General features: G+C 46.1%; 1 protein-coding gene across 1 annotated transcript in view; it reads left to right on the top strand.

Moving 5' to 3' along the window:
• Nucleotides 1-23,182, top strand: part of DCAF10 (DDB1 and CUL4 associated factor 10) — a 160,029-nt gene that overhangs the window by 60,867 nt on the left and 75,980 nt on the right. Inside the window, exon 3 of the mRNA XM_085636584.1 lies at nucleotides 18,098-18,295. Coding sequence (XP_085492710.1) covers nucleotides 18,098-18,295 — 198 coding nt within the window. The remainder of the gene's footprint in view (nucleotides 1-18,097; nucleotides 18,296-23,182) is intronic.

Genomic DNA, 23,182 nt, shown 5'->3' with positions numbered 1-23,182 from the left:
TATGTATGGGTGCAAATTGGGACGGAATGTTGCAGCACCTGGTACGTGTTGGATATTAGTCCTCATGTACCATCATAGGTTCATACTCGCTCCCTAAATAAGGTGTGGGGGCGGGTAGTCGCCATGCAGACCGAGGGGTGTAGCGCTCAATGTGGCAGCTGGTGATACTGGAGTCGTGTGGTGGCTGGAAGTTTGAATTCTGCCCTACATTCGTCAAATTACTTCATGGCACCTCCAGTAAAGAGGTCCTTGAGTGTCCGTCAATCCCCCTCGCTCCAGTGACGAAAGGAAAGAAGCGATAGCCCCGGGGAAAAGGCTGGTTTGCGGGCAATGTGGGTATGAGGGGGAACAGAAAGTAGTTGGTCCTCTCTTCAGGGCTGCTCTGTCCCAAATCTCCAATACCGTCCTGGTAGTTCTAGCAACATACGCACTGCACGGTCGGGCATGCTTGGGCAGCCAAGAAAGTTCCCACAGGTGCCTACATGCCACTGCACGGTCCATGTGGAACCAGTGCGTCTCGCTTTCCTGCACCACCCATTCAGAAACATACCGCAGGTAGGTCGCCCAATAATACGCTAGAAGATTGGGGCATGCTGGGCCACCTCCATCTCGCAGCAAAGTCCGCAAGAAATTGCCTACTCTGGGTTGTTCCCATTCCATATAAAGGTGCAAATGTCTTTGTAGACGTAGGATAGTAGGATCGACGTGGGCAAGGTCTAAAATAAGTAAAGGATCCCCAGGAGTACGTTCATTTTTATGACGTTTATACGCCCCAGGGCAAACACAAGGAGATGATGGACGGAGTGCTGAAACTTTTCAAACACTCACCCCCGGTCACAGATCTGGGTTGAATCCATCATTCTTTAGCTCACTTTCCCACCCCAGTTCAGACAAAGCTATATGCAAATCAGTCTTGACCCTGTGCCCCATGGGAACAGTCCAGACCGAACTGCCAAGCCATGTCTTCCCTGGACCGGAAACAAGCATCCTGGGGCCGGTTTCAGGCTAACAGCCCTCATCAGCCAGGCTAGCTTTAATCCAGTGGCAAAGTGAGCAAGGGACCCACGTCTGGGCATGGGTAAGTGTGAGGCTGATATTAAGGCCTAAGTAGTTGATGGCATCCGACGACCGTTGGAAGGGCACTAGGCGCTGCAAGGTTACTACATCTCTGTCCGGGATAGTTCGATTAAGCTCGGATGACTTGGTCATATTAATCTTAAAGCCAGAGACAGCCTTGTAGGCCTGCAAGCACTCCACAACACTGGGCAGAGATATGTCCGTTTGCGTGAGGAGATCATCCGCAAACAAGCTTATCTTATGCGTTTGGCCATCAAAAGGTATACCTTTTACAGTGTTCGTATCGTGAATTTTGATAGCAGGATGTTTAACCGCCAGGGCGAAAAGTAGAGGCGATAAGCGGGCACCCCTGTTACCTACCCCGACGTAGAAGTGTAGGTCCTGTGTGGTTTGCATGTTAACGCAGACATTTGCTCTCGGCTCAATGTATGATGCCATAATTTTGGAGCTTAAGCCCTGTCCCAACCCCACTTTATTCAGCACTGCATGGAGGTAAGCCCAATTACTCTGTCAAAGGTCTTCTCCACATCAAGCGAGAGAATGCATGCCGAGATGTCGAAACAATATGAATTTTCCACCAAGTGTGCAATGCAGTGAACATTGTTCACCCCCTACCGATGGCGAATGAAGCCCACTTGATCTGGGCTAATGAGGCCCAGTAGGTATGGTTCCAATCGAGCAGCTAATATTTTGGTAAAGAGCTTACGATCCGGATTGAGTAGGGCTATGGGGCGATAAGAGGAGCACAGGGCTGGGTCCTTACCCGCTTTGTGTATGAGGGATATTTCGGCTGCTGCCATTGTAGGTGTAAGGCCTGTGTCCTGTGTTAAGGAATTGAAGAGTCACAGTAGATGGTCCTGAAAGTGGGGCAGAAAGAGCCAATAAAAGAGTAGAGGGAGTTCGTCAGGCCTGGGTGTTTTACCCAAAGGAAGTGCACAGACCGCAGTGTGCATTTCTTCAGCAATAATCGGTACATCTAAAAGGCCATTGTTGCAGGTGTAGGGGATCCCACTCACACTCTGCTAAATAGGGTTGAAGCAGCATGGGGGAAAGATATTCCTGGAAATACAACTGTTGATAATGATCATTAAAGACCACTAGTTTGTCCCTTTCCGCTGTAACCCATCCCATGTCACCCACCTTAGCAATATGTGTCTTGGCTCGAGTCTGCCCACCTTGCCCCCCCCCCCCCTGTAATATCGCTGTTGGAGAGCCAGGAGCACCCTTTCCGTCTTGCCTGCTTAGTGGGTTGCCACGCAATGCAGCCAGTTGCGGCTTGGAGCGGCGGGAGGGGGCTGGTTTGTCTCTATGCTCCAGCTGCTTAATCTCGGCGGACAAGTTTGATTCCATCAACCTTGCCTCCCGTGCAAAGGCTTTAGTTGTAATTGTGCCCCTAATAGTGGCTTTAAACCCATTCCAGAGTGTGGAGGGAGGTTTCAGGAAGTGCGTTAAGTGTAAAGTAGTCGGTAATTTCTTTACGTATCTTAGCCACATCTCTTGGGTCGCGCAAAAGATGTGGGGGCAGGCGCCAGTGAGGTGTGCCTCCAGGATGGGTCGTGCTACCAACCCATGTGAGTTCTAAATGTGCATGGTCTAAAATGGAAATGCCGGAGAGCATGCTTAAGCGACAGAGGAGGGAAGGAGTGATGAAAGTGTAGTCTATACGGGAGTAGGAAGTGTCGACGTATGAATAAAGAGTAGTCTCAGGTTTTGGAATGCTTTTAGCGCCATGCATCTACAAGGCCTCTGTCCTCTGTATCCCTCTTTAAACGCGAGGACATGGCCCTGGTGTTCTGGAAGGTAGTTCCGCTCCGGTCTAGGGTGGGGTACCAACCTAGGTGGAAGTCTCCTCATACTATGATGTCACCATCCACCCCCACTAACCCCTCTCACAGTATACACCTAATATAGACATCCTGCCAAGTATTTGGGGCATATAGATTAAATATCGTCAGTTTGCGCTGTCCTCAGAGAAGGTGCAGCACCAAATAACGACCCTCCTAATGGCAGACCTCCCTAACCACAGAGGTATAGAAGCTTGCCTTGCAAAGGATATCCACTGCCAGCATTTTGGTAGTCGTGTAGGCCAAGTGTTGCTTTGAGTATTTCAGATATGCGAAACGATGACAGTCAGCCCTTGTCAAGTGGGTCTCCTGGAGCAGAAGGACATCCGGATCATGTTGCAGTACATAGCACCAGATTGGTTACGTTTGTTTGGGGAGTTCAATACCAGCACATTCCGGGATATAAGCTTAAAGTTACCCAGAGTAGGTGTAGAGTCAGGGAGTGTGCATAAAATATTCTATGCGTAAGGGAGCAGAGGAGTATAGAGGTGCTGCATGCACACTGAGGGGGGACTCTACTCCACCCTGCTTCCCCCCCAGAGATGGCTGTAACAGAGGTACACCCAAGGGCCCAACACGCCGGTGACTCACCAGGAGGGCTGGGGAGAGATGGCTATCAGTTAGGAAGCAGGGCCCCACCCTCCACCCCTGGGGCCACTTTCAAGTCCCGCTGCCAAGAAGATGCGACCTGTAAGAAAAAATGTCATTAGTAACAGGGTCCAACAGTGACTTCTTCATCTTGTGGAGGTTGGCACCTAAGTGCTCCAATCCTGCTAGAGGAGTCACCCTCCTGAAGAGAAAGTCGCTGGGGGGCGGTCATCAAGGAAGCACTGAAATGCAGGAGTTCGGTAAATGCTAGGGCCCTCCTGGGCCCAAGGCCCATCGCCGCTTGTAGTAGGACAGAAAGAGATGCAGGTAATATCAGTTCATTCACGTTGACCTCCGGTCTGTGCCGGGTGGTATTTACGTTCAAAGGGACCTTGCGGCGGAGTGAGCAGCGGAGGCCCACCCGCTAAGGCTACGGTGTTGTTGAATAGTGTCGCGCTTGGTTTAGTGGTGGAACTGTGGTCCATTTGGGCTTGAGATCCTGCCATGGGGGGTCCCGAGATAGGGAGGTACCCCCTTTCTGAGAGTCATCTGGAAGTCCCAGCAGCAGGTTTTTCGCCTCCATTAGGGACTGTAGTGAGTGGCGCTTGCCTTCCCATTTGAACAGAAGAGCAAAGGGGTGCACGCATAATCGCTTTTTTCTTCGTGAAAAAGTGTACCCTGGTCAGGATGTCAGGAACCACTTCTGCGTGACCATTGGCGGTGGTCACCTGGTGGGCCCTATCGAGAGCAGGCAGAGAAGCATAATCATCCCTGCGGATCACCTGCAGAAGTTCCACTGTGAAGGACGTGGTAACACTGCCCTCCGCAACCCTAGCGTGCCCCCCCCTCCCGGGTGCAGATGTTGCGGCGGCTTCTAATCTTCCTGCTTGGTTTGTAAGCCGATATTATGCTCTTCCAAGGCTGTTACCCGCCCCCATAGCATTTCCTGAATTTCCGTCCTGGCATTGACTGTCCACTCGAGATTTTCTACTATTTCAGAGACATCTCTCCCGTACCGCCATGTTGTGGAGTCTTACTCCAGATAAACATCACAGGATTGTCCTTTGCTGCGTTAGATCGTGGTATAGTGGGGTGACATGTGCAACCAAGTATCCCGGTCCAGGCTTCAGCCGAGAGGACTGTTTCTATTAATGTCTTTGCACTGAAGAGTGTTGTGCAGCGAACCGGTCTCCACCAGTGACCCCCAAGGCAGTTCCTGCTGTCCCAAGGCCCGTGATTGATAGGCAGAAGAGGCCGATTCTCGCACTCCCCCCTTGGAGGTGTCTGCAGCATGCCAGTTCGATTTGTTCAAGGCACTACTCCGGTTCACAAAAGGGTCCTTTACCGAATCAACCAAGGTGGAGTCGAGAGGGAGCCCACACCCCTTAAAGTGTGGCAATAGTCCCATGCAATGTGCCAGCTACGCAGAAATGTTGACCATAAAGCAGTCTGCCTCGCTCAGCCAACTGTGGCTTCGTCTTAGGAGGCTGCCTCTAGCACATCATGAACTTATGATTATTAAGGAGAGTAGGCTACCAGGAGGGCTGCAGGATGTCAGCTCTATGTCCTGGAGCAGTCAATGGCGCTTCGAATGGGCCTTCGAGTTGGAGAGCAGGAAAAGCACATCCTCCCAGGCCACGCCCCCAAAACCAGGTGTTTTGATCCAGTGCGCCTTGGCGACATGAGAAACGTTACTGGTAAGAATAGGACCATGGAGACACAGGCATGGGTGAAAGGTGAGCATATAAAATATTTTAGGCTGCAAATTGAACATCTGTTTTTGTAGGTTACTGGGCGAGCACCACATACAGAATGAGATTGATTGCACCTATTTAAAATGGTAAATCAGTAACAAAAAGGGTAAGAAAACTTTTGCCCTTTTTCTACTGATTTCTTAAATGTACTTTTTGTTATGTGGCGTGTGGAACAGTTGTCATTTACCAGAGACACCGGTGTGCATTAGGCAGAATTTTGTAGTGTACAACACCATGGCTTTATGCGAGATCTGTTGACATGATGCAAGGTAGTGCATGAAGATGGCAATTATTAGCTGTGTAGCATGTGACAACGAATATATATCCTTGCGAGGAACAGTTGTAATTGGGCAGAAAACACAGATGTGCACTAAACAGTACAATAATGCAGTGTGCAGCACTATGAATGTATATTAAACTTGTTGACGCATGGTGTAAGGTGCTACTTATGTGCTTGAAGATGGCATTGATTTTCTTTAAGAAACTAATAGCTTCAGGTTTCTTACGTTTCTGTCTTTTGTTAAGTTGGAGTGTGAGAGAGGATGATAGTAATTGTTTGATGCAGTATGTTTGTTTATTTAGTATGTGGTCACTTGTCAACCGCCAGTCCTGATGAGGCCTGCAATTATGTAGAGGCCGAAATGCAACAACCTCTTTTTTTGTAGGAGCCAGCAAAGGATGAACTTTCAGAAATGTTCACGTTGGGGAAGTGTGTAATTTGTTGCAGAGAGACTCGACTTCTTCCTTTCCCTTGCCACCTATAGGTGGAATATGGACTTTTGAAGTGCATTCATAAAAACCACATTTTCAAAAAATGTGGTTGGGACATGCAAGAAATGACCACATAATATGTATGTTTTTGTGATTATATGTTAATTTGTTTCTAAATATTCTTTTTGTCTGTTTGTGCTTGTTTGTATGTATTTTTACAGTTTTGCACTACTAAACATCCCCGAATACATAATGCAACAAGCATTTACAATGCAAAAGGTCTTGCAACTGCGAGTTTTGGAGCTATTGGCATTGTAAATGGCAATGCCTTTATTGCATTGCAGAGCGCGGTGTCTGTGAAGACGGCACCGCGCTTATTAAAGGTAAAAAAAGGAAAGAAAAACAAGCAGCGGCATAAAGTAATCAAAATAAAGCTGACGAAATTCTTCTTCACAAGCATATGCTGCATTTAAATGGCCTGAAGCCTCAACTCCCTGATGGGGCCGCCTCAGCCTGTGGTGGGCCTCCCCCAGCCTCGGTCAAGGGCAGGGTAGAGTGTCAGATGGAAGACAGTGGAAGAAGTTAAAAAGAAGGGGCTAGAGTTCTTTCACCCGTATATCTAGTGTTTAGGCGCTCTCGATGTCAGCCACACTCCGCTGTTTTTCGACAGGTTCGCCCAGCCGGGTCCCAAGTCTCAAACTCTGACATGGTCTGTGCCTCCCTCATGGGACCGGCTTCCACCTTAAGACATTTATTAAGCTGGGCGTGCTCTGCCCACTTCCGGAAGCTTTTTAATTCAATATGTGTTCATTCACATGACTTCGTAAGATCGTCCTCCCGGAGGGCAGCCCGGGTCACCCGCCTCTTGACCACCGCGAGGAGAGACGGGTCACACTGCCGACAGACAGCCTTTATTGCCGACAGACTCCAATACCGCGGACACAAAACGATTTACGTGCTGTATAAATGGGCATTTAGCAGACCACCCGCCTTACACTAAAAATAAATGCGACGCGAGTTGTGCAGAAAGTGCAATAGTGTGCAATTAAGTCCCTTACTATGATGTTACACATAAGAAGGGGGTGGCATCCTGAGCACCGTGAGGAGAGACGGGTCACACTGCCAACTGACAGCCTTTATCGCCGACAGACTCCAATACCGTGGACACAAAACTATTTACGTTTTGTTGTATCATGGCCACGACCACACAGCAGAGGAGACCAGACGACTAGCAGGAGCACCAGAGTGCAGCAGTGAGCAAGGGACACAGCTACACTTGTGACTCCCAGCAGTAGCAGCATCAGATCCTCGGGGCACGACCGGGTCTGCGCACTCACAGCCTGCTGGAAGCTGAAGTGCACTGGAGCCACACTTAGGCTCGTGCAGTCTGTATGATGAAAGGAATATTTTTAACTGTAATTGACATAATGCGAGAGAGAGCGGAGAAGGACAAATTGCTGTGTTACTCTATGCGCTGAATACAGCTTGACGGGAAATGTAATTCTACTGCGTGTTTCCGACTACAGTGCCGGGAGTCCGAATAGGCAGCAAATGTTAAAACCAGCATCTCCACTGCATTTGGCTGTGCCTTTGTGGAGAGGCTGCTGCACTTAGCCTGGTAGAGGAGATTTACGGGGTAAGAGCGAGCACTCCGCCGGCTCCCTTTCTCACTACGTTCAGGGGATAGGACAAGCCGCAGTCATTTACAGAAGCGCGATGCACAAGCAGGGCACGCAGCGAACACGAGCCTGAGTAGTGGTGGAACGGACGTCATGGGAAAACAAAGATGGCGTGCGTTTGTCCGGATGGGCTGTCTTAAAAGTCCACAGGGCGGTAACCGAAATGGGCGAAAGCTAATCGCGAGCCAACGATTACCATAAAATCCGACGCGAACAAATTGCAAACAGGGGCAGGGCTTGAAGCCCCCTTCTGAAATATATTGTTGGTTATAGCTCTCGCAGACGAGGAGCGCATGTGCGCTCCAACGCCAGGCGAGACCTAAAAATAAATGCACACAGAGTTGTGCACAAAGATACATAGTATTTGGCAAATTCTTCAGTATATTTAACTTTACACAATTTTATTTTTGTGATTTGCAAACAAATAGGATGTTTTGCACATGTAAGCCAACGGCATAAATCATTCCTGCACTCCCATTCTTTTTATGGTCAATCTGGTTTGTGAAAGATATTTTGGGGACATTCAGAAAGCTTCCCTGGGAATGCATTCCACCCATTGCTTACCATTGACTTTGTGGTTTATAACTCATATTTTCTGTCTTCTGTTTGCTGGCTTTATTTGTTTTAGGCTGTGAGTTTGTCTCTCCCAAGGAGTAAAGCTTTTTCATACTACCTCTCCTTGTATTCTTCCACGAGTGCTCATTTCTGTAAACTGGCCTGTAAATCTTGCCATATTTGCCGTGTACTCAAAGACCGAGGTCAAATGCCAGACTCAGTCTTCTGAGGGAGCTTGGCGTTTACTATTCTTTCTCTGACTTCAAAGTAAGAGTATTTTTGTGACAATCTTGCTGGATACTGGGGGTAGGAAAGGTATTTTTTTTCTACCATACAACAACATTTAAATTCACTGCAAATATTTCAGACTATATCAGAATTAGGAAGGCACAAATAAAGCACTTTGTTTTGTTAATTCTGCAGTGTGTTGAAAACATACTTTAATATGATCAAAACAAATCAATTCACTATGTGATGCCATTTCCACACATTGTGTGCTGTACAGTTTTAATAGTAAAACTGTATGTCTGTGCAAATGTAATGGCCATTTAAGTTGAAAATGTGTTTTCTATAATGGCAATGTGCTACACCACCATGACTACTCGACTCTACACCACTCCATACTGCTGCAATCTACTACGCACCAGTCCACGCTACTACACTCTACTCCAGTCCATGTGTCTCTACTCTGCACCACTCTACTTCTACTCTATGCCAATGCACTCTACCCTAGACCACTGCATTATTTACCTCTACACTACACCAATCTAGGCCACTGCACTCTACTCTGCACAACTCCACTCAGCAACACTGCACTTTATGCCAATACACTATGCCAATGCACTCTACTCTGCAAAAGTCCACTTTAAACCCCTGCACTCTACGCCAATATACTATACACCACTCTAATCTGCTCTGCACCACTGCACTCTACACATATTTACTCCATGTCATTGCACTCTGTCACTGCACTCTACCCTGCACCACTCCGAAACCATCTACTCTATGCCACAGCCCTCTAATGCCTTCTGCACCACTCTACTCTGTGCCGCTGCACTCTACCCTGCACCATTGTACTCTATGCCACTGCACTCAACACCACTGTACTCTCTGCCACTCTACTCAACACCACCCTACTTCGCACGACTGCATTCTATGCCTGTGAGGCACTCGACTCTACTCTATGCCGGTGCACTCTACACCACTCTAATCTGTGGCACTCCAAGCCACTGCACTCTACTCATCATATCACCACTCTGAAACAAGCTACTCTTCACCCCTCCACTCTGCACCATTGTACTCTATGCCACTGCACTCTACTCTGCACCATTGTACTCTATGCCACTGCACTCTACTCTGCACCGCTTTACTCTGCCACTGCACTCTACTCTGCACCACTGTACTCTACGCTACTGCCGTCTATGCCACTGCCCGCTACTCTACACCACTGTGCTGTACGCAACTGCACTTTGTGTGCCACAGTACTGTGCATCACTGCACTCTAGTCTGCACCACTTTGCTGTACGCTACTGCACTCTACTTTGCACCACTGTGCTGTAGGCCACTGCACTCTACTCTGCACCACTCTACCCTGCACCACTGCACTCTATCCTGCACCCTACCCTATTACACTGCACTCTACTCTGCATTACTGCACTCTACTCTGCATTACTGTACTCCGACACTGCACTCTATGCCACTCTACTCAACACCACCCAACTTTGCACTACTGCATTCTATGCCAAAGCACTGAGGCACTTTTATTTGCCTGCTACACTCTGCCCCGCTGCACTCTGCCTACACCACTGCATTCTACAATGCTGCATTGTACGCTGCTAAATTCTATGCTGATTTACTCTATGCCACTATACTCTGCAACACTCTATGCCCATGCACTCTACACCAGTCCACTGTATGCTACACCACTGTACAGGACTCCATTCTGCCACTCCAATACATGGCACTCAATGCCATTCTACTCCATTCTTTATCGTTCCATTCTACGCCACTGCACGCCATCCTCCTCAATGCCACTAACTTTCAGCCATGTTGAACAGCAGCCGCACTGTTGTACAACATGGCTCTTGCATAGGCGAGACCTATTGTCTTTGCTAAATGTTGTGAGACCCCACCCCACCCCCTCCCACACATACACACCTGCTCCCCCCACCCCCCCTTCTCCCTTGTCCCTTGTTTAGGCTACTGGAACACATCGAAATGCTGAGATCTATACATGGGCAAGACCTTGCCTGATCTGTGCCTTTTACCCTAAAGATATTAGAGTAAATCTCCTATTTGTACAGTGCTACATTCCTTTTGCAAGGCTTCTTGGTCTGCGGGCTATTTGGAAAACATGGGTGTAAACAGAACATTTGCATATGATAACACGTGCTAGCTGTAATAACAAGCATTTGCAATACAATAGGTCTCGCATTTTCGCGAGTTTGAGCTATTGGCATTGTAAATTACCATGGCTTTTATTTTTGGGGTTTTTAAAACATAAATAAAAGGCACTGTCATTTACAATGCTAATAGCTTAAACTCTCGTAAATGCAAGACCTATTGCATTGCAAATGCTTGTTACGTTATGCCGATGTCTGGGACTGTCCTCAAAGCTTAATGATGTGGCCCCTAGAAAGGTGGGTACCTTGGGCCAGAGCCTACTTTGCCCATGCCTTAAAACGTCTCTGCCGCGGGACTCTCAATAATGATCAGAAGGGAACTATTGTGTGAGGAACTGTATATCTGCTATGCCGAGCCCTTTGGTGACACTTAAGGGAGTGCAGAATAGATATCAATAAGTCTGCACTCCCGACAGCAAGCATGATTGCTTGCAAAACCGGTAGCTTTGCCTGGTCATGGCTAGTTGCTGGACCTACCCAGTGTTATGAATGTGCTGTTCGCTGGGTAGCAAAGCTAGCATAAAAAGGCATTTTCTAATTCTGTTATCTAGCACGCCGTGGCACTTTATTCTTTTGAAGGGGCCTAATTAATTGTTTCATAATTATGACGGTGATTCAGAGTTGGATGTTTGTAGCAGGAGCAGTGTTCCCGGTGATTGGTGCTCGACTAGTCGTGGCAAGTCTCATGCGTCCCCACCCGCTAGTGAGCCTGTGCATGCGAGTACCTCTCTACCTCCTTGTGGCTTAAGCCAGGTCAGTACAACAGTGCAATCACCACTCCACTCCCTCAAGCAGCTGTCATATTGTTAAACTGGTGAGTAGAAATTGGAGCGTGATGCCACACCATCTTGAATAGCCACTCTTCACCAGTAGCAGTGGACATTCCTGAGACTCCTGGTAAAAATGTTTTGGTGCATGCCAGCGATTGCTCCAGACCTAGCTTCACAATCCGTGTTGGTAATCATTGTAAACGTTATCCCCTTTCTATTAACAACATTAACTTGCTTTTGGCTCTTACATTTTTTCCCAGGATGTTTAACGTAGGGCCACACTTCTATGATGACACACATTGAGGCAGGCTGGCTCTTGTCACCAACAAAGTCCTCAAAGTAAAAGATAAGGAAAGAGGGAGGAGTTATGCCGATGTCTGGGACTGTCCTCAAAGCTTAATGATGTGGCCCCTAGAAAGGTGGGTACCTTGGGCCAGAGCCTACTTTGCCCATGCCTTAAAACGTCTCTGCCGCGGGACTCTCAATAATGATCAGAAGGGAACTATTGTGTGAGGAACTGTATATCTGCTATGCCGAGCCCTTTGGTGACACTTAAGGGAGTGCAGAATAGATATCAATAAGTCTGCACTCCCGACAGCAAGCATGATTGCTTGCAAAACCGGTAGCTTTGCCTGGTCATGGCTAGTTGCTGGACCTACCCAGTGTTATGAATGTGCTGTTCGCTGGGTAGCAAAGCTAGCATAAAAAGGCATTTTCTAATTCTGTTATCTAGCACGCCGTGGCACTTTATTCTTTTGAAGGGGCCTAATTAATTGTTTCATAATTATGACGGTGATTCAGAGTTGGATGTTTGTAGCAGGAGCAGTGTTCCCGGTGATTGGTGCTCGACTAGACGTGGCAAGTCTCATGCATCCCCACCCGCTAGTGAGCCTGTGCATGCGAGTACCTCTCTACCTCCTTGTGGCTTAAGCCAGGTCAGTACAACAGTGCAATCACCACTCCCTCCTCCCATTCGCTCCATGTGAATATGGGGGGTTTCAGCACCCCCCGACCCCCCCGCCCCCCCCCCCCCCCCCCCCCCCCCCCCCCCACCCACCCACCCATCTATACTCTGGTCTCAACTACGAATACACAGCCCCGTAGGCACCAGTCTTCTCAGCACCATAGTCACACCAGCATCCAGCGCTTTACATAGCACCTTGTATGTAAGTACAGTTTACATATTAGGCGCTATGTAAATAAAAAAAAAGTAAAGCGCTTTCTAGACAATGGGGATACAGGCATAAACACGGACAGCAGGAAGAGCAAGCAACAACACGGACAGTGGGTTGAGTGATAGGGGTTGGGAGGGAGATCAACACGGACAGTGGAGGGTGGTCAAGCAACAACGCGGATTGTAGAAGAGGGCAAGCAACAACACGGATAGGGGCACAAGGCAAGCAACAACCAAGACAGCGGCATGGGGCAAAGAACAACACGGACAGTGGAAAGGGGCAGTCAACAACATGGACAACGGGAGAGGGCAGACAACCACATGGCCAACGTGAGGGAGTAAGTAACCACATGGACAGCGGGAGGGGGTAGGTAACCACATGGACAGCGGGAGGGGGTAAGTAACCACATGGACAGCGGGAGGGGGTAAGTAACCACATGGACAGCGGGAGGGGGTAAGTAACCACATGGACAGCGGGAGGGGGTTAGTAACCACATGGACAGCGGGAGGGGGTAAGCAACCACATGGACAGTTGGAGAGGGGAATGCAACAACACGGTCAGCGGGAGGGGGGAATTCAACAACATGGACAGCAGGATGGGCCAAGGAACACAGAGCATGAAGCAACATGAAGGGTAGGGTGTGGGGGCCCAAAGAGTACTAGCACATGGGGGAGACTACTGGAAAAGATACAGACTCTAGTCCAGTGCGTTGATGAAAATTAAATAGTAGTGCCCGATTAAGGGAGCAGTATAAAAAACACAAGTACTGAAGGCCCTGGAGGAACAAACGCATGAAACTAATGCTGCACAGGCCCACTTAGTAAAAGCAAGCAAATGTGAGTGACAGTGAAACCAACCAGTGATAAGCAATGGGCGGATTTTAAGCACTCTGTAAGTAAGCAAAATATCTTTCAAGCATCAGTGCATGTGTTGTCTGAGGTGAGACCTAAAAAGTATGTATTCATTGTGAGCAGTAGAAGGATGCAAGTCAGCAAAGCAAAATGTAAGGACGCTATGCTCCAGGAGAGGGTAGAACACAAGAAGAGGAGGTCAAGTCATCAAATAAGAAGCAAACAAATAAGCGTAACAATAAAGCCAACCAATGGTAACCAATGGGCAGGCTGCAAGTCCACTCTAAGCTCACAATTTCTCTCCCCGCCAGCTTGTGCTGGATTGCATTTATTTAGAGCTTTTCTACTCCTGACAAGGCGTTGAAGCACTTTACACTGGGCATCTTGTTGCTCCGGAACCCAAGGTTAGGGGTTAGTCCAATGTTATTGGTTATTGCGGTCTATTTGTATTAGTCTTGTACGCTCTAGCAAACCAATCCATGCATTCACTCCAGTTTCTTTGTGGTGGATTGAATTGATAGTATTTAGGTGTGATCATTAGTCGTGGGTTATATGAACTCATGCAGATGGATGCTGAGTAATCCATGACCTAGAGGGGATTAGCTATTGTTAGGTTGAAGAAATATCTGGCAAAGAACGAAAGGTTGTGATCTATGAAGTTAGTTGTGAGTAGTTTGCGGAAATTTAATAGTGATAAAGGCAAATATGAGTGTGACTCGGAGAAGGGTGTTTTCTGAGTGAGGAGTCCATTTGAAAGAAAAACGAATAGTAGCTTCAATCCAGAAGTTTTAAGTAAAGGTTAATGGTTTTTGGGATAGCATACAATTTGAGGGTTAAAGACCGTAGAAGGAAATATTATTTGCATGTGAAGATAGTGTTGTATTAGTTATTTTTGATAAGCACTATAATCGGGCAGTATGTCCGCTGCTACGCTACTCCTACACCAGCGTCTAGCCAGGTCAGCTGATCAGCCCAGGAGTTGGAATCAAAAAATGACTGGCATATGTATAGGGAAATATCAAGAGGTTTAGGCTGTGCTCAAAAGAAGCAGTAACCTCTGGATAATAGCAATTTGAGAACATATATGGGTAAATAATGCAAACATTGAAATTCAGATTCTGGAGATCTGGAGCAAATGTGTTTGCTCACAGTATTAATTACGAAGCAAAAGTGGGATTCATTTGAGCTGCCTCTGATTTGACCAGGAGAAAGCAGTTCCCCTCACAGTGTAGACACTGGGGTGGGAAATATATTGAAAAGGCTCCCTTTAGCAAATCACTGAAGTTGTGTTAGCTAGAAGGCTGTTGATCAGACTCGCTAAAGCACTGCCCATTGGTAGACTGTAGGGGTGGAACTGAAGATTGTGTTTAAGGTGAATTGGCCTTTTAGATGAAGCTCAGTCTTTAAATCAATCAATCAATCAATGCATTTGTAAAGCGCGCTACTCACCCGGAAGGGTCTCAAGGCGCTGGGGGGATGGGGTCCGCTACTGCTCGAATAGCCAGGTCTTGAGTTGCTTTCTGAAGGAGAGATGGTCCTTGATCACACGTTCAGTTGGGTGGATGACCGTCTGGTGCAGAAAGTTCACCCACCTCTTCGTGCCTCTGTTGTGGGTGCGCCAGGCTGGAGACTAAGCAGCTGTGAGGGACATCAAAGTGCAAAAGCTGTGACTGGAGAGCAGGCTGGAAAGGACATTTGAAACGAGAATCGCCCAAACCTTAGGGTTTCCACATGAGTACAAGATTAATGGATGAGTACGAGTATCAATCTTATTTTAGGGTAGACAATCCGACATCCAAAATATTATTTTACCCATGCTTTGGTTAGTGTATGGATTTCAAAATGGATTTCCTACATCTCCTTACACGGCAAATTAACTCTTAAGCCATTTTACAGATTGCCACACTCCTGTGGGAATTGCACAGTGCAAAGGTAACTGGTGTGATTTCATTTTTATAACACTTACTAGTTAATATCCTACTGCTAAACCACAGCCGCATTAATACAGGAAACTAAAGCTGGAGTCATTGCAAACAGGAGAAAATGTCACCACTCCTCGCCCCAGAGGCACTGTTGTGTTTCAGAAAGGAGGCTGCATTCATTCAATAGCACAACTTGTGCAGGTCATTATTGGTCTAAAGCATCACAAAAGGTTGCGTGCATTAAAGAGACACCACGTTTTATGCATGCTGTACTGATGTGTATACAGATATATATACCAGCCGATAATGGCAACGTTATTACTTCGCAGCTCCCCCATTTCACAGCTTGATTGTAAATACTTCACTAAATGGCTGATACTGGCAGTTTGATGACTGATCCGAAAGTTTTGAACAAATGATGCTCTTACCTGTCGGAGGTCAGTCGGTGCAAAGTTACATCCGGATTGGTGCGAAAGACTTCCAGAGACACAAAGCATAACAGATGGGCTCGGGGCTTCTCTTTAACAATTCCGTGAATAACCTCCGTTTTGAACCCTTCTTTTCTTCCTACTTACCCTGCTGCATTGGGAGCCCGTCAGCACCTGCAAAGGGGCAAGAGGCTGAAAGTGAGAGGCGGTGAGGTAATTTATTGACAATGCTGCCTGCACTCGATCTTGCCTGGTGGCCAGCTCATGGATCCCTACAACAAGCAGAACCTATGCAACTGTCAGGCTGGACCTAAGAGAACAAGAAAAGTGAAAGGTGGTTAATCTAAATAAATGGCACCTTCGTATTAATGCCATTTGAATATGAACTGCAACTAAAATGTAGGGGCAACTTTACAAAATCTCCGATTTAGACCTCAAGCAGCTGTCATATTGTTAAACTGGTGAGTAGAAATTGGAGCGTGATGCCACACCATCTTTAATAGCCACTTTTCACCAGTAGCAGTGGACATTCCTGAGACTCCTGGTAAAAATGTTTTGGTGCATGCCAGCGATTGCTCCAGACCTAGCTTCACAATCAGTGTTGGTAATCATTGTAAACGTTATCCCCTTTCTATTAACAACATTAACTGGCTTGTGGCTCTTACATTTTTTCCCAGGATGTTTAACGTAGGGCTACACTTCTATGATGACACACATTGAGGCAGGCTGGCTCTTGTCACCAACAAAGTCCTCAAAGTAAAAGATAAGGAAAGAGGGAGGGGTTAGAGCAGGGATCTCCAATCTTTTCTGTAATAAGAGCTCCTTAACGATTAATAAAAATCAACCCAAGCTACTAATATTAGTGTTGTACTAGTGACCACATTAGACAAGATTACGTCAGTGGCCACGAGATGTAAATTTATAAGATGTGATAACTTGAGTGCTTCAGGCAGGATTGACAGTAGCAATGGAAACTAAAATGCTTTGGAATGCCTTTACATTGGTAATGCATAACTGCAATACCATAAATGCCCCTGGCACCAAGGTAGTAATTATAAATAAAGCTCTCAAAAGCCACATGATTCATCACTCAAATCAGTTTTAAATAAATTTGGGAAATTCAAACATCAGCTCATCAGGTCTGAAAATGCACACATTTGGGTCTCTAATACACATCTTTCAATTTTGATATGCATATATTCAGTCATTGAGAAGCTTCTAATTTAGTAGGCTGGACTGGACACAGGAGAGCTACTTACAGGCAGCTGGAGATCTACCACTCGCTCTGGATATGTTCGTTTGAGAAGTCTGGGTTACAACAGTGAACAGTGGGATAGATGCAGGGGAAGAGAACGTTTTTGGAAGCAGTGTGGAATACATACAGAGAAAATGGGGCACAACAAACCGTATGGACGAAAGAGGGTGGTGTGGCTGGGAATAACAAGGAGCTTCACACACAGGAAAGTGGGAGGGAAGAAGTGAGGGATGCAGAAAGAATGAGTGTGATTCACAGTGGAATGAGGGAGGGTTGGGGGTAGAAATCATAAGTTGTCACTAGAGTGGAAGGAGTTGAGGAGCCAGCAGAGAGACGCGTACTCAAAATAGTTCCTCATGCTGTTCAGCGCAAGCACTTTAGTGGAAGGTTACATCAAAACGGTCAATAGAATTAGGGGAGAGATGAATACTCCACTCGACGAAGCCAAGAAATAAGAGACTGGTTTGTAGAAATCCAGTGGTTGCAAGAGATATATATATATCTATATATCCAAAACCAAGATCTAAAAATGTCGCCAACCAGTGGCTTTTGGGATTGTACAAAAGCCTACACTCTCTAATATTGTATGGGATTTGTATATTGCATTTTAAAATGATCGAAAAATTAAAAGCTCATCTTGTGCCTGTGATCCTTAGGTTTAATATGTACAGGGTTAGCTACAATGAGTAGATTCATAGCTCAACTGCTTGCGACATAAATGGAGGAAAACCATCCCACATGCGCACCTGCCACCCAGTGCCGATGTTAGCATGTTCTGTTTAGTACGATCTTTGGCTGTATTTTGCTTCCCTCTAATTGTGTCATTTATTGCAGCTGTCACTGTTGTATACTTGGTTTTAGAGTATTAAAAAAAGTAACTTTTCTCTACATTCTGAAAAAAAACATTCTTTCAAGTAATATTCCAAGCCCAAATGTTTGATCATTTGAAGCTGAGGCCCAGCTTGCAGAATCAAACAGTAGTTGATCTTCTAACTTTTGGAGGAATTCTGGTCAGAGAATGTGTTCTTCATGTTTATGTATGTTCTATTTTGCTTGTACTTAATTTTGAAATTGTAAATTTTTTAGGTTTCTCGACAACAGACTGTTTGCAACCTGTTCTGATGACACTACTATTGCACTTTGGGATCTGCGGAAACTAAACACAAAAGTGTGTACTTTGCATGGCCACACGAGCTGGGTGAAAAATATTGAATATGATACAAATACAAGGCTGTTGGTAACATCAGGATTTGATGGAAACGTAATTATCTGGGATACTAACAGGTAGGAAAGAGTTTGTGTGTTAGTTCGTGAAGAATCCTTGTCAGTTTTATGCATTTAAGTCATTGGAACATGCGATAAACATAATCCGTAATGCGCATTCATTGATTGTAAAGCAAGTTGGTCTTTTCTTTTTCCTTTATTGCTGTTTTTTTGTTGGCTCTTTTTCACTGCTGTCCTTGTGACGTGTTTTGTGCCAGCGTATTTGGGGAATTTATGTCTTTGAATTCTGCCACGTATTCCTATTCTTCTCTGTGAAAAGAATGAGTTAATTTTTATTTCCATCTTTCATATTGCTTGTTTTCTCTTCATAAGTACTTTATTGTTGCAATTCCTTGGATGTTAAGTTTCTTGTCCGATAGAGAAAGTCCAATCATAGTTTCTGTGCAACTCAATTTTAAACCAACAAAGCCGTAATTCATGTTTTTGTGCAGTACGACCTACTTTACCTGATTCAGGGCTGGTCGATGTCTGGCCTCCACATGTATAGAGTGCACAAAAATAGCAACTTCAACAGTTGTTGGAAATAGTTTAGCATAGTGTCTTTTTAGGGCGGAGCCTCCAGCAGCGCATGAATGTGCGTTCTCTCCAGCGAGACTCTGTTGTACACAACATAGGGCTGGAAACCCATCCATTGCTTACCCCTTTATTCGAGTCTGTCACTCTGCTTTACTGCATTCTAAATGCTCAGCAGAGGCCATGCGTCACTTACTTTCATTTCTGTGGTGCAGGAACCAAGCATAGATTGATTACATTTAATTGGTGTCGGTCGGTTCACTGATTGCGCTTTGATTGAAGTGTTATTTGAATGACATACTATTTTTTTTGTACGTGTTGCTGTTTTCCCCTTCCACCCATCATTCCTCCATGTTGCTGTCCCCTACGCCCCCACTCCTCGACCCCTCCGTTCTTGCTTGCCCATAGACACCTCCTGCCCTTGCTTGCCCTTCCAACCGAAAATAGAAAGTGCTATAACCCAGTGCTGGCTGCATCATAGCGCTTGATAACTTTCGTTTTAGCCATGCTGCACAGCCATGCTGCTCTACAACATGGCTAAAGGGCATTGGCAAAGCCAATAGCTCTTGTGTAACTGATACCGATAGGCTTTATCAATGCTTGTTTTAAAAACTCAAAGCCCATTTTCTTTATTGCACTGTTAATTGTTTCTATCTGGGAAACTAGTACAGTGATTGTGCGTGTATCCTGTCGGGTGCAGGCCTCAAACCCACTAACAGTGCTTAATTTGAGACGGTGGTTTTTGGTTCTCAGCATCGGCCCTTAAACATCGACACTGTTGCTTTTAATGAGCACCAGTTAAAGACACATTCAGTTACGGGGACGTTAGGTGGTTTGTCCTGAATCTCGGGATGTTGAGCCCACACCGAGACTCGAACCTGGTTACCCAGCTCTGAAGTCAGCAGCTCTGGTCATTATGCCAGCTCCTCTCCCCCTCATGGGTAGTAGTTGGTTCTGTTTTAGGCAGCGCTAGCAGGAGAAATGGGCTGGTGCAAGCTGCCTTCTGACGAGAGTTCTTGGTTTTTTACAGATTGACCACCTCACTAACATATGCCAGTAGTTTAATGCACCAGCCGCAGTGTTGGATGTACAGCCAGAAGATCAAATCATGGCGAAGTACTGTACGAATGATGCACAAGTCAATGTGTAAACTATGTTTTATTCTTTTAAAGTTAATTCAGTCTCCTCTTATCTTGTTCTAGTCTGCAGAGTCTGGAGTTCACCTAAAATCCCTCAGGCAAAACATGGATTAAGAGTTCTGCAAAATTCAGCTCAAAGCTGAACATTTTTAATTGCAATTTCTGTAATTTTCACATTTCAAATTTGAGTGAATGGAGCTTGTTAAGCCACCCAAGATCGATTTTTAAAAATAAGTTTTTTGTTTTTTTTGGTTAGTTATTTCTGGGCAGTTGTTTTTGCATTCCTCTGCCATGCAGTTAAGTGACAAGAGATTGATATCCCACTGGTTGGCCAAAAATGCCATTTTGGTAGGCTCGAGACAGGAAGAAAAAAAGATTCCGTTGATGCTAAAGAATATAAACCCTTCAGCACATTATATTTAAGACTTTTGTATTTATGGATCTATGTTTAATTATTTGAATTGTGCAAACCCAGGGAGGATGAATTGTCTTTCTTAGTGTCAACCTCACTTTTACGTGGAGGGAAAGGTACACGTGGAACAGATCCTTAACTCCAGAGTCATGCTTCTCTACACCACCTTGTAGTTCATGCTCCGTGGGCGCTACACCTCGGACTGGTGCAGATCCACTCAGTGTGCTGCACACGCCACTATTACTTTTTTTATTGATTCCACACAAAATTGTTAAAAAAACATCATGAGGTCTATTTGTTATAAAAGACGAAGATCTTAGTGTTCTCTTTTTTTAGCTGTGGGTGGGAGGCGAAGCAGAGCATGTAGAAGAGGGAAGTTCACAAAATGGCTGTATAGACCAGGTCATGGGCGTGAGGTCGGGGGTGCCCTTCTGGCATGGTGTGTAATAACAATCACTGCGGATTGTTATGGGATGGGCTCCGTATAATAACAGACCTCAGTAATTCCAGACACCGGTGGTATATTTGTACCCTTGCCTCTGGAAAATTGTAACTATTTAAAACGGGTGGGATGTACTCCATTTTAACCCATTATCTGCTGTGTAATGACCTGCAGAGGTCACACTGCCGTATAAATGTCTAAAACAACTTTTGCATAGGAAATATATCTCCCATAGGAGAGACCTATTGGCTTTGCCAATGCTTGTTTTATTTTGTTGGCCAGGGAATGGCTCATAGTAGGGTTCCTAATTAGATAACATTACTCTGTGAATGTTTGCTTCCTCACAAGCTCACGATTTGGCTAATTGTTAGTGAGCAGAATTGGAATTGAGAATCAATTGATCATTGGAAAAGCCTCCTATAATTGACTTAAGTAGTTTCAATAAGTTGTGAAATTCTCCTGAATATACTGACAATTTGATGTCGGCTGACAAGAGTAGTTTAAAGATGGGGGAACAGTGAATGTTTTACAGGAACCAGCCAGGCTGTGGCACATAAAGAACCTCAATTTAAACAATCCGTTTGGCATTTAACTCGTCTAGCACATTAAACTGACCAGTCTAGCATCTCTGTTAATCACACATGTCTACATTGTGGCCAAAATATGCGTCTTTTGCCTTCTCAGTTTACGTGGGATCTAGTTTACAGGTCTCGCCTGCACAGCGCTTTCTCTGTGTTGCGAGATGTTTTGTTTACTATTCAGTGGGCTTAAAACCTGCCAACTGCCTGCCATTAGTTTATATTGTCACGGTTGTTTGAAATCTTTCGACTGCTTAGCTCCTGTAGGCTTCCCTTTCTTTCTTGGAGCGTGGACCAAGTATGTGTTCTACCTCATCTTTGTTATTCCTTATCTTTTTGCAACACACTATTGCTTTTTAGGTCTCACCTAGCATTGCAACTCATGCGCTGCTCGCTGGCGAGAGAGGGGTTTCAGAAAAAAAGGCTTGAAGCCCGCCCCTCATTTCCATTGGCTGGCGTCACCGTTTATGCTAAACCGTGGCCTGCCATTGGAAATGAGGTGTTTGCGTTGCCTCCCTTTCGCCTTTTGGTCCGGCCCATCTGGACTGGATCGCCTGCATTCCCGGCTTTCGTGAAGCAATTTCTTATCTCAAGGAGGCGTGTTATATAAACAAGCCATGAGATCCAGTCCGGATGGGCTGTCCCAAAAGGAGACTGGGCGCCGCGTGTTTATTTTTGCATCGCGCTTTCACCGATGCAAAAATAAACAGCGGCTGCCTTCACGCAATGGCGAGCGCTTGTTTTTCTTCCCTCTCGGTTCATCATCTCGCCTCTATCTTGCAAACCCCACCCTCCATCTCTTCTCTCCTCTTTTGCCTCCTTCTCCTCCATACTTTCTGCTCCTCCTGTTCGTAGTTGACTTTCTTTCGCAGCTCCTTTCTTAATATTTCTCTCACGCACACAGTCACTCTTTATTTCTTTCTTCGTCCTACCATTCTTTTATTCCGTCCCCGTTTGTATCCGAATCCTTTATTCCTTCCTTGTTCCTTGTCTCCCGTTCCCTTATTCCTTCCTCGTTCCTTGTCTCCTATTCTTTCATTCCTTCCTTGTTCCTTGTCTCTCGTTCCCTTATTCCTTCCTCCGTTCCTTGTCTTCCATTCCTTTATTCCTTAACTCCCCTTCCTTTATTCCTTCCTTTGCTCATTGTCTCCCACCTTCTGTCCCTCAGTCTTCCTTCTCCCTGCTAACTCGTGCCAGCATATCTCCTCTCACCACATGCCCCATACTACTTCTTCGTGGGTTAGCCGCTCTCTGCTCTCCCCCCTCCTCCCCTCCCATGGAGTGAGCACAGCCTGGACTGTGCCCCTGTATAGGACCATGTGTAATGGGTATGGTGTTTCCTGATCATGTTCGGGTGTAGTGTGTGCCATGAACTGTGTTGGGTACACCCAGTGGAATCCAAATTGTGCCTGTGTACAGCAGTGTAGTATAGGTCCAAGTCTGGCGTGGCAAAGCCAGCCTGCTCAAAGGGTAGTGTTAGGGTTTCCCAGGAGGCTCTGGGCTGTTGCCCGGCCAATGCCAGTGAGATTATGCTGTAACGTGATCTTCGCCTGATGCTGGAGTTAAGTGGAAGGGGAGCAGCAGGTTGCAACGTGAGTCCACTTCCTGCATTGTGGCAAAGAGCGTGCGTAGATTGTGCTTGGTAGACCTGCCCGGAACGAAGCCGCATTGTTCCGTCCGCAGTACCGAAGGCAGCAGTGGAAGAAGCCGAGCTCCTATGACCTTGGCAAGTTTCTTATTGTCAAGGTTGATCATGGATAGCGGCCTGTATGAGTCACATATCTGATAGTCTTTATTTGGTTA

This window comes from Triturus cristatus, chromosome 2_1 (genome assembly GCF_964204655.1).
Source record: "Triturus cristatus chromosome 2_1, aTriCri1.1, whole genome shotgun sequence".
Classification (NCBI taxonomy): Eukaryota; Metazoa; Chordata; class Amphibia; order Caudata; family Salamandridae; genus Triturus; species Triturus cristatus.
This window is presented reverse-complemented; position numbering and strand designations above follow the sequence as displayed.